At 34.9% G+C, this 12,235-nt stretch overlaps 2 protein-coding genes across 2 annotated transcripts; one reads left to right on the forward strand and one right to left on the reverse strand.

Moving 5' to 3' along the window:
* Nucleotides 1–886: 886 nt before the first annotated feature.
* Nucleotides 887–5,356, forward strand: LOC145567743 (lysine--tRNA ligase-like). The gene is made up of 6 exons (XM_081627110.1): nucleotides 887–1,060; nucleotides 1,960–2,990; nucleotides 3,092–4,069; nucleotides 4,225–4,331; nucleotides 4,773–4,844; nucleotides 4,946–5,356. Exons 1-6 carry the CDS (start codon nucleotides 908–910, stop codon nucleotides 5,257–5,259), a joined length of 2,655 nt encoding a protein of 884 aa, XP_081483236.1. The 5' UTR covers nucleotides 887–907; the 3' UTR covers nucleotides 5,260–5,356.
* Nucleotides 5,357–5,965: 609 nt separating this feature from the next.
* On the reverse strand, nucleotides 5,966–10,954 carry LOC145567745 (serine/threonine-protein phosphatase PP1). The gene is made up of 4 exons (XM_081627111.1): nucleotides 10,578–10,954; nucleotides 8,200–8,759; nucleotides 6,492–6,704; nucleotides 5,966–6,339 (listed from the first exon to the last, which is right to left on the reverse strand). Exons 1-4 carry the CDS (start codon nucleotides 10,753–10,755, stop codon nucleotides 6,325–6,327), a joined length of 966 nt encoding a protein of 321 aa, XP_081483237.1. The 5' UTR covers nucleotides 10,756–10,954; the 3' UTR covers nucleotides 5,966–6,324.
* Nucleotides 10,955–12,235: the final 1,281 nt, after the last annotated feature.

Consider the following 12,235-nt stretch of genomic DNA (forward strand, 5'->3'; position numbering starts at 1 on the left):
AAAATTAGGTTAGCGTAAGAAATTTTTAAAATATTATATTTAATTAGTGTGGTCGATATGACATGACATGTTTACTTAAATAGATTAGGTTATTGTTGAGATTTTCAAAACGAAATTAACATGACTACAAAAACCGATAATTTATGAGCTAATATGTTTTCATATAACAGGATTACATTATACTAACTAGACACGGGAAAATTGGGTTAGTATTAAGGGTTTTCGACGCATTTAATTAAACGAGTCAATATGACATAACACGTTTACTAAATGAGTCAAGCTAGTGTTGAGGTTGCCCAACGCATATAATTTTGAACATGAACACGATTACACGACACGACACGATTGCTAGCTCTAATAGAATTTAGTACTAAGATAATAATTGATGAGGCTCAAACTTGTGAATTCAATGTCACATAATGAGTTACCGTATAAAAAATGTATCGATTTGTGTCCAACTAGTTTTTGTCGTGAATTCGAGGCACTTACTTTATTTTTTTACCAATTTCGAGCTAGCGTTCAAGTTTTATTACACAAAACGAGGCATTCACTTTTTTTTTTTTTGAAATATGAGTTCAATTTGGATCCTTAAACGTCAAAATAACCCCCAAAACCTTTAATAGAATATTTTCCAACGCACAAATCGATAAAAAATAAATAAATAAATAAAAAGTGGCCCCTCTAATGGAATTTTTTACGACAAGGTTATCGTATAGAAACAAAATCTAAATTAGAGTTACAATGTGGAAAATGACATATGTTGAGACACAAGGTTAAAAAGCGAAATTAACATAATTACTATATGAAAAAACCCTAATTTTTTTGACAAATTATAAATTCAAGTCATTTTTTTTTTTATTACGTAGTATTATTTTTCTAAAAAAAAATAATCATACGGAGTACTAGTATGAAAAACCACTACCACGCTGTGACGCACGCTTCTTCTCCACTCGTCCTCCAAAACCGGCGTCCGACACATCGGCCGACCGCCGGCGCCGCAACCTCACTGCCACCGCTCTCCATGCCTCTTTCGTCCTCACATTCTCCCCTAAGTTCAAAGGTACTTTGCCCTTTTTTTTCTTTATTTCCTATTTTATGTTTTTTCAAATTAATTAACTTGTGGCCTAATTTTGTCAAAATTCGCATAAAAAACTGAATGACAAGATCAATTTTACATTAATTAGCATAATAAATTGAATGAGAAGATCAAATTTACTATGGATATCATTGCTATTATGTTCTATCATTGAAAATTAATTATTTTTGGAATAAAGTTAACATTTTTTTTGAGGCATGATTGTTTGATAATATTTGATTAATTGAACTTGAAATAACTGTTTTTCGGACTTTGTTTAATCACCCTATGTAATTGGCATTTTTTTTTTTTTTTTGGGTCTAGAATTAATTCATAAGACAACGCTTTAATCATGAGACGAGAAAAGTAGCAACAAATTCTTGAAAGTAGTAACATATTAGAAAATGTAGTTGAAAGTGGGAATTGAATGTGTGATATTTTCTTGTGTATAACTATGATTTTCGTTCAATAAGTTTTCGCTTTATATATGTACAAGCTAAGAGACGCATTTGTGCGTGTGAATATAAGTTACTCGTATCTATTAAGTTTGATTCTCCGTGTTTTTTTTTTTTCAAATGATTTTTTTTTCTTTTCAGATGGTAGTTTTTTTTTTTTGGCAGTAGTTTTTTTTTTTTTTTTTTTTTTTTTTTTTTTTTTAAGGATTTTAGTATTTTTATACAAAAAAGAAAAACAAAAATGAGAGGGGTATTTTGGAAAAGTGAAATTTATCACCCAAAACCCCCTTTTACTTTATATATAGGATATATACATAGTAGAAGTAAAATTTTATGGTTGGTTAATATTAGATGATATGGTGCTGTATTTCGCTGTTGTTGATTCAGTGAAGTTGCATTTGTTTTCTTTCCCAATTGATTATGCTGCAGCAATACTACGAGAGCAGGGTGAAATTCCTGGATGCACAGAAAGCTGCTGGAATCAATCCGTACCCTCATAAGTTCAATGTAACGATGACTATAGCTGAGTTTATAGGGACATATGGTGGGTTGGACAATGGGGAATGTCTTGAGGATGTGCTGGTTTCTTTGGCGGGAAGGATCATGAGCAAGCGCCCATCTTCATCAAAGCTTCTCTTCTACGATTTGTATGGTGGTGGTGCCAAAGTCCAGGTTGTCGCTGATACTAGGAGTTCTGAGTTGGAAGAAGCTGAATTTTCCAAGTTCCATTCTTCTGTGAAATGTTTTGATATTGTTGGTGTAATTGGATTCCCTGGGAAAACCAAGAGAGGGATGCTAAGTATTTTTCCGAAGTCTTTTGTTGTTTTATCACATTGCCTCCGTGTAATGCCTACACGAGACCAACCTTCAGAGAATGTTAATTTGAACAAGAGTCAAATTTGGGTCCTGGGAAATACAAGGAATCCTGACTTGTACCTCCTGAATGATGAAGAAACTCGATATAGCATGCGGTTCTTGGACTTAATGTGGAATGATGAAACAAGAGAAGTATTTAAGACCCGTTCAAAGGTTATCACATATATGAGGAAGTTTCTTGACAATCTAAATTTTTTAGAGGTTGAAACACCCATACTGAATATGAGTCATGGGGGTGAAGCTTCTGCAAGATCATTTGTGACCCATCATAATGAGCTGAATATGAAGCTATGCATGCGTACTGCTCCTGACCTTTATTTAAAGCAGCTAGTCGTTGGTGGACTAGACCGTGTCTATGAAATCGGAAAGCAATTTAGCAACGAGGCTGTTGACCAGAGACATAACCCTGAGTTCACCACTTGCAAGTTCTATATGGCATATTCAGATTACAATGATCTGATGTGTCTGACTGAAAAGATGTTGAGTGAGATGGTGAAGGTATTAACTGGCAGTTTCATTATCAAATGTCATTCAAATGACCCAGATAAGGAGTTCATTGAGATTGATTTTACCCCTCCATTCAGGTTTGTTACATTGTGTCCGTTTATTTTTGTGCTGGCTGCATCATTTTATTCGTACTCTTGGATATTGAGCACTATGACAACCTTTGCTTGTTGAATTTCAGGGGGATTAATGTGATAGATGAATTAGAGAAATTTACTCAACTATCCATACCACAAGATTTAGCTAGTGAAGAAGCTAACAAATTTTTGATGGATGTATGCTTGAAATATGATGTGAAATGTCAGCCTCCACTAACATCAGCTCGCTTGCTAGATAAACTGGTTGTACATTTTTTGGAGGAAACTTGTTTAAATCCAACCTTCATTATGGATTATCCAGAAATGATTCATCCTTTGGCCAAGTGCCACAGATCAAAGCCTGGCTTGACCGAGTATTTCAAGTTGTTTGTGAACAAAAATGTGCTTTGCAATGGTTGCACTGAAGCAAATGATCCAATGGTACAGCACCGACGATTTACTGATCAACTGAAGTATCCACAATCAGATGGTGGAGCAGTGGTTTTGGATGAGACTTGTACAGCGCTTGAGTTTGGGCTGCCTCCTTCTGCTAGTTGGGAATTGGGTATTGATTATCTAGCAATGTTGGTGACTGATTCCCGAAGCATTCAGGAAGTCTTGCTCTTTCCTGCCATGAAGCCTCTGTTCGAGCCATCTGCTGATGAAAGTTATTGTTCATCATCATCATCATCATCTATGTCTTCCTCTTTCCGTATCGTTGTCATAGGAGACATCCATGAAGAATGGACACTAGAACATGACTCCAAAGCACTCCAATTTTTACAGCCTGATCTGGTGCTGTTCACAGGTGACTTCGGCAATGAGAATGTTGAGCTTGTAAAGAGTATTGCGAAGCTTAATATCCCTAAAGGAGCAATACTTGGAAATCATGATTCCTGGTCTACTAGTAAGTTCTCCAAGAAGGAGAAAGATGGAGTTCAACTTCAGCTGGAATACCTTGGTGAAGCACATGTTGGATATGACTGCTTGGATTTCCCTCCGGTAAAGCTTAGTGTTGTAGGTGGGAGACCATTTTCTTGTGGAGGCGATCAGTTATTCAGGAAAAAGCTTATAACGGCCAGGTACAAAAGTATAATGGCAGGCTTTAGTTGTATCATAAGTTATTGTTGCATAATCTGTGTGAAATGGAATGTTAACGAGTTACATTTTTCTTTGCTAGTTTTGTCCTTTGCATGATAGCTATTGTAGTAGTAATTGATGGTATATGTACTTTCAGATATAGAGTACATAACATGGAAGAAAGTGCTGAACAAATTTATAAGGCTGCGTTACAGACTCCAAAGGAAAATTCCATTATACTTCTCTCACATAATGGGCCAAGAGGTACGGAGCTTAAAAACTTGGCCATGAATATTTAGCTACTCTTTTTGTCATAAAATAATAATTCTCTTTAAGTTTATAACCAAATTAGTCATTGATAATATCTGTAAATTTGCATATGCTCATCACTGATAACACTCATTTGTATACTGTGTTGAAATTTGAGCTTCAAAATCGATTAAATTTTGTTCAAAATCAGAATTTTCATTTAAACAAATTGCCATGGTATATACCATTGGAACTTTATATCAAATTAACTTTACATTGCATGAAATCACCCAAAATATGTATTGCGTTGAGCAAGTATGGTACATTGTGGATTTACAAATTTCTTTGACCCAATTTTTATGATACAAAAGTAAACTACTCAGTACAATGTGTTATTTCGAGATACAAAAAATGTAGGGAGTGCTTTGTTAAAACTTGCATTTTTGTTTGATGCAGGTCTTGGTTCTGGCAAAGATGACATATGTGGCATTGACTGGAAGCCTGAAGCTGGAGATCATGGGGATCCAGGTAATATGCGTTCTTATCTATTACTGCCTTTATATCTGTGTCCAGATTAATTTTTATTTATGTTAAGTTCTTGAGTTTAAATTACCTGTGCTATAACACAGATCTAGCACAAGCAATTTTGCAATTGAAAGAGACCACCAGCTATAACATTCCTTTGGTAGTGTTTGGGCACATGCATAAAGAATTATCTTGCGGAGGTTCTCGAAAGATGATAGCAATGGATGGGGAAACCATGTACCTGAATGCTGCTATTGTTCCTAGAGTGAAGTATCCAAGCTCTGGAGGTTCAATTCGGGCATTCACTGTGGTAGATTTTTCAGGTGGCAAAGTAGTTAGGGTAGCAGAAACTTGGGTGTCAATCTTGGATGATGAATCCTCACTTGAAGAGGAACACCTGCTATTTGGTAGTAGCTAGTTTTTGATTTGTGAAATGTATAGAAACATTGTTATAAATGGAATATGGAAAATGGAAGTATTTAGCTATATCAATTGTGCATAAAGCTTACATCAAACTACGATACTATGATTCTGGATGGCCGTGTATTATCAGCTCTAATCCGTGGTGTGACCCAAGTGTTGCCTTGATTTTAATCGCTTGACATTTACTTAAAAGGAAGGGAAATAAAGGTTGCCTTATTGTTCATTGCTCAAGCAATGGTGTTTTTTTGTTATTTTTACAAGAAGATGGAAGTAATAGCTGCATCCAATTCAACTAGACAATGGAATTCCACATATAAGAGTAAAAACTTGACTGAGACAAATAAAGCAAAAATCAAACCAGCAAATAAAGCATAGAAATTTGCTTATTTTGTTTGGTTAACAAGACTAGAGAAGGCAATAACACTGTTGTAATAAAACAAGATGAGACTTATGTAAGACTGAAACTGATTGCCCATAGATCCCTCACAGCTCTGTCGCGAATTTAACTGCATTATATCCACAACTCCATCATAGTTATGGCTTGATATGCATCTCAAGCAAACTTTCATACCCTGCCACTTTACGGGCAGGCACGCACACACATTCTATTTGCCAAAAAAACAATTGGAGCACATCCTGTCCAAGTCTCAATAAACCTTAGCATTAACGATCTCTGTTCCTACTCATCCAAAGACCACGTGAAAGGAAATTCAAATTCAGGTTAATCACTGTTTTCAAAATAAAATAAGGAGTACTAAATTTGCAGCAAGTGAAATCACCACTGGTGTCAACTGTCAAGTATCTGAACATCAATTTTGGCTTGCCCATTTCTGCTATCTTCCAGAATTAAAACTCTTGAGCCATAAGAGGAGATTAAATAGGGGGAGGGGGGATCTAACATTAGTTACTAGCTATTACAACAAAATACGGTCAAATATTGCTCGACTAAACACATGATCCTGAAAAAGTCGCCTCTCTTACAGTTGACAATTGCATCGCTTGTGTAATTTGGCAGATTTTGAGTTGACAGGGAAGCTTCTAGCTGAATATAATGAACCTGTTAACCTTTCCCTCCCTGCAGCCAGGAGACTTGTATTAGTAAAGTTAACTCACCAATCTGGTGACAATCCAATGATATTGACCAAACATGTTACAGCTGATCAATAGTAGAGCTCACTGATAAGAATTGACAAGTACAACATAATCTGCTAATGAAGCATGTTTTACCTTTCGCGGTGGAGTCCCAGGTCTCAACATATGGTTATTAAAGTCCATTTTTCCTTTCTTTTCACAAGCTTTGAGGATCTGAAACGAACAAGTCAGGGAATCATCCACACTCATCATGGCTCCGGCATTATCAAACTCCCCACAGTAATTTGGTGCAGAGAATATGGTCACAAGCTGGCGATTGGCGAAAAATTCATAACCATCTTCCACAACCTGATAATTTGTGAACCAGCAAGGAGAGAGAGGTGGCATTAGTATCCTACTTCGATTTGGATGCTTTGCATGGAAATTTACTTAACAAGTGATAGCTTGAACCCCCACCCCCTCCCCCGCCTAAATTCAGTAACCTACTAAGTAAGAGTCCCACATTTTCTCATACTACAAGGGATGAATCAAATTTGTTCATATTCGAGAAGAGAGCTCCTCAAGAAGGCGATAAAGAGACAAACCAAAACCAGGAAATTTTGATAAACTGAAAAATCCAAGCCAGGATAATTGATTACACTTTAAAATAGTGGAGCCAGAGGACGCATTTTGTCACAACTAACACAATTACACAAGAAAATAGAACAATTAGCTAAAATGTTCTGGAAGCAGACGAGAAAAGACCTAAAAAAGCCTTGGTAAAAAGATATGTCAGGGACAACACAAGGGAAAAAGGTCAGAAAGCCAAAATAGCACGTCTTCTCCTAATATAATGCCTATATTCCTTTTTAGGTGTCCCAAAATGACGTTCCTGTTTTTCATATTTCCATATTTTACCTTTCCCATATAAAGTACTCTACATTTTCCCAATTTTTCATTAATTAATTTTTTACCTTTCCCATATAAAATATCCATACATTTAAGAACATTACACACTCCCTCTACTATCTTATCTTTAATTCCTATGAAAAATAAGAAACGGGCATCATATTATGAGGGAGTAGTATATGTTACCATGAAGCAAACTCTCCCAAGAAGTTGTCTGAGAACTCCCCAAGGATAGTTAATATCACATATAGTAAGGTGATCATGAACAAGTCCAAATATAATCAAAACACAATATAACTACATAAGTGCTTACAAGTGCTATCTAGTGTACTTGTATATAGTAAAGCAGCCATCTAAATAAAACGGAATGATAATTACAGTTCTCCTCAATGGCCCAACCCTTACAACGCGTTATTTGGGTTAGTTCAGTACCGAACATAATATAAAGGCCCCACATATAGGCTTATCTCAGAATTACATCCATATTAGATGGGACAGCAGAATTGCTAAAATTAAGTCTAAAGCCATATCGCCATATTATAACATCATGCCTTCATAAGTTCAGGTGATCCACCAAGATAAGAAAAAGAAATTGCTACTACTTAATCATTAAATCTTATAAATTCCCTAAGGTTTCTATCTTCTTCTCCTAAACGCTAGACAAAGGCAAACCGCTACAGAGACCCCTTTAACTGCAGGAAGAAAAGAGGATGAAACAATGCACTCACACAGACACAATGCATACACCATTTCATTGAAGGTGAAATATGTAAACAATCAGTAAGCTTCCTCTTATACTCCTTATTTATACATAAACAGCCAAGTAAAAACATGAAAAGCAATATCAAGGATGCAACTATTACAATAATTACAGAATAACTCAATATTACATCCCACTTCTACAGGCAATTTATAAATCAAGCAAAAGCAATAGATCATAATGCCGAGCAATTACCTGATGCGCTCTGCATACTAGATCGATGTCATGCTTCTGAAGAAATTCTGAGACTGTGTCCGCTCCAAAAGTGTATGAGACCCCCCTATCATTCTCTCCCCAGCCATCAAGTTCTTTCTCAGGGTCAGCCCACAACAAATCACAAAGAAGGCCCTGATCTGGGACATCTGCTGGTCGAGCTAAATTTCTGATCTGATCTAGATTTTTTAAATCAGGTGATAATCCTCCATGCATGCAAAGGATTTTTTCATCCACAAGTGCAGCAACAGGCAGACAATTAAAACAGTCTGTGAACGCTTTCCAAAGGCGAACATTATACCTTCTCTTGCACTCATCATAAAACCCATATATGCGATTTATTGAAGCACATTCGTGATTTCCCCTAAGAAGAAAGAAGTTCTCTTTATATTTTATTTTGTATGCGAGAAGAAGGCAAATTGTCTCTATGCTCTGCTTACCACGGTCTACATAATCTCCCAAAAATAAATAATTTGCCTCAGGTGGTAAGCCCCCATATTCAAACAAACGAAGCAGATCAGAAAACTGACCATGAATATCTCCTGAGACAGCAAGTAGTCTTGTTAGCATTTCCATACAACCAAGATTTGCAGCAGTTAAGTTGTCTGATTATAATAGCACAGATATTCCACCAATATTTGTGGACATATACACGGTAATAAAACATGCAGCATAATGAGCTCAAATTACACAGTGCCAAAACCAGCAAAATAAGCATGCTCATATTATAAATGCACAATAAAGATAATCTTATACATTTGTTCAATAATGTGCATAGCATTCCAGCCCACATCATGAGAAGTCTAACTTTTGCACTCAAGTGTAAATACCATATTGCATATATACAAAATGTTGAACTAACTACATGCCTCCCAGTCTCCCACTACATGATGATCTATGTGTTACGCACCTACGCTGATAGCTACTGACAGTAACATATTACGCCAAACCGAATTATCAACCTTGTAACTTAAAGGTAATATACATTTCAAGAAAGGGAAAAATAGAAAATAAAGACCTTGAACAATTATGAAATTAAAAGCATCTGCAAAATGAGGTCTAACATTTCCCACATATTGAATCCCCCACTTAAGCATACAGGTGTGATAGCAAGTCATTTTCCAAAGTGAATCATGTAGTGATGTACTAATACACTCAATATCCACATATTTGACGCAAATAATGTAAGCATGACCACTATCTTTACAGCTTTACTCTAGAACTGCCCATCATAGAGATTGGTTTCAGTCACCATATTACCACATGACACTAAACCCCATAGTTGCATAACAACTAGTTGTTTTCAGTTCCTAGTTCCTACCCACATACGCCCATATCCTTCCTAACCATGCACCTTACAGTCATGTTTTTAATAGGTGGTAGGCAGTGATTGATGATAGTAACAAAAATAATTTAATAGGTACTTTTGTAAGAAATAAGTCTACAAAACTACATATAAATTCATTAGCCTTACGGTCTTCATTATAACTTGCCAAATAGGCAATATACTATCCTGAAAAGGGAATCATTGAATTCCAATAAAAAATGAAATTGGTGGAATAAAGAGCGTAAACATCAAACTCAAGTAAGCACCATTTCTCACCCAACAACCAATAAACATGCTCCATGTATAGCATACATGACAACTTGGCAAGAAGTGTGAACCATGCAACTTAAAGCCCAATAACTATCCAAAGGGAGAATTCCACACAAAGAAACGTAAATTGCTATTTAATGTGTTCAATACAATTAAGAAGTCGCCGCTATATTCCATAACATCCATCATCTCAATTTTAGTTATTGATCAGTATATCACCAATAAAACGAAAATCAAACAAGCGAGACATGCCTATACTGGCTACCATGCGCCATGGTTTGGTGGGCAATCACTGAAAAGTCAATTGTACAACAACACACAACCTAACCCCCTATTGTAGCACAAAAAATTGTTCCTCAGCATAAGAGACATATACAACCGAACTTCTACCAAATTGGTAGCTCAAAAACCATCAATTTAATGCATCATACTCATAATCTAAGAAACAATCCCTCACTCACCAATAATAGAACAACCCATATCAAAATCAAATTGAATAATTAAAAAAAAAAAAAAAAAAGGTTCAGTACAAAAGGGTTTCTTTATAAGTATAATTACGAAAAAATAATTTATCGATCAAGTATTAAAGATAAAGAAAATCCCTATTTATATAATCATGTTTCATATGAATTAAAATCCCAAAACTCAAACTAGTTCAAAGATATCCAATTTACACCCAAAATAAATTCAAATTCCAATTAACAATTTGAAAGATAATCAAAAAAAAAAAAAATGAATTATTTCTTCTAGTTAGAAAGTATACCGCAAATCTTGATTGGAGCTTCAAGTTCAAGAAGATTAGGTTGACTGAGAAAAATCTCTTTAGAAGCAACACAAAGCTGCCGAATCTCAGACTCAGGAAGATGAACCTGTTTCACAGTTCTTCCATTCTTAGCATCAAGTAACCGCCGTATGATTTCATCAAGTACCCCAACATCCATTTTCAACCGTCAAAGTTTCAATCTTTAAGATCAAGAATCAACCCTTACAGTAAACCCGCGTAACAGAGGATTCTGGGTGTTAGCTCTTACAAAAACGGGGTCGTTTTAATGGTGAGAGGCCGCCATTTACAACCCAGAAGTACCTTTGCTCTGTTTCTATGTGACCGTTGATGGGGTTTTTGGAGGTGAGAAGAAGAATGAAGAAAACCCAAAATATGTGATGACCTAAATTAGGTTTTTATTGAAAACCCTATCGGTAAAATAATGTTTTTGTTATTTTATATCAAGTCAAACCTTTGTCATGTGGCCGTATAAGAGGGATATTAAAATATAAAATATCATTTCAAGATATTTTTCTTACCTTATGGATTATGAAAGTTTTTATCCTTTAACTAAGAAAAAAACGATGGTAATTACATTTTTATTACATCTATACTTGGTATTTAAAAACTCAAATCAAGATGCACACATATCTCCATCCTATATTATCTTTTTCAATTGAATGTGCCAAGTGTTCACTATTTCAATCCATTGTGCCACTGTTCACAATTTTAATCTATATATGCCAAGTGTGTACTATTATCTTATTAATTCTAAGAGAAAGTAATTATTTAATTAAAAATTTATAATTTATAATTAACAGTTTATAACTCTAGGTACGTAGTAATTGTATATTAATTATTACATATTTATATGTATATTACTATATCTTTTAACAGTAAATCCACCATCCATGGCCTCTTCACCTTCATCAGCAAACCTACAATAATCGATCCCACGCACTCTTTATCTTCATCTCCCCTCTTTAATTCCCACAAATTAATTTCTTTAATCATCTTTTCGGTTACAAAATCTGCCCATAATAATGATGATAATGAGTTTTTGGTATTTATTCATAATTCACTAACCTCACTCAATGCAATATTACCTATAATTAACATAGCTCCACCTCCATCACATTTGCATGCAGATTTGGTGAGTGACTATTATCTTTTTCTTTCTTTATCATATTTTTTTTACATTTTAAGTTTTAATTTAATTTTTAGTGAAATTGGAATAAAATATAAATATAGATGAGTTATTGTTACTTGAAATCCCCAGTTAACAAATTGGGAAATTGTTGTATGCTTTTGTAGTAAGGTTGAAGCAAATTGAAGGTGGTTCTCAGAGGTAAAGTTCTTTGGTTTATTAATCTGTTATTTGGTTTAAGCTTCAATTAAAGGTTTGAAAATCTTTTAACAAAATAAATAATTTAGGTTTGAAATTCTTGGTTTTGGTTTAGTTGAATGATTTCTTTCTTTTTTTTCTCCCCATTTTAATTACTAAACTATAAGCTTATTACCGGGTTGTATTAGTGATAAGTTTAAAATCACTTTCAATTACCTTTACAAATTAGAAATCAAGGGTTCAAATATATTGGTAATCAAACCCTTCATCTTCGTTGCCTTTAGGATAAATATTTTAGTGGTTGCAAATAACT

This window comes from Chenopodium album, chromosome 11, assembly GCF_948465745.1.
Source record: "Chenopodium album chromosome 11, dcCheAlbu1.1, whole genome shotgun sequence".
NCBI classification, from domain to species: Eukaryota; Viridiplantae; Streptophyta; class Magnoliopsida; order Caryophyllales; family Amaranthaceae; genus Chenopodium; species Chenopodium album.

Coding starts and splice junctions, on each gene's coding strand:
- LOC145567745 (XM_081627111.1), bottom strand. CDS start 10,755: ATGGATGTTGGGGTACTTGATGAAATCATACGGCGGTTACTTGATGCT. Junction 8,760..10,577: donor AGCTCCAATCAAGATTTGCG/GTATACTTTCTA, acceptor TTGCTGTCTCAG/GAGATATTCATGGTCAGTTT. Junction 6,705..8,199: donor TAGTATGCAGAGCGCATCAG/GTAATTGCTCGG, acceptor ACAAATTATCAG/GTTGTGGAAGATGGTTATGA.
- LOC145567743 (XM_081627110.1), top strand. CDS start 908: ATGAAAAACCACTACCACGCTGTGACGCACGCTTCTTCTCCACTCGTC. Junction 4,332..4,772: donor CTCACATAATGGGCCAAGAG/GTACGGAGCTTA, acceptor TGTTTGATGCAG/GTCTTGGTTCTGGCAAAGAT. Junction 4,845..4,945: donor TGGAGATCATGGGGATCCAG/GTAATATGCGTT, acceptor GCTATAACACAG/ATCTAGCACAAGCAATTTTG.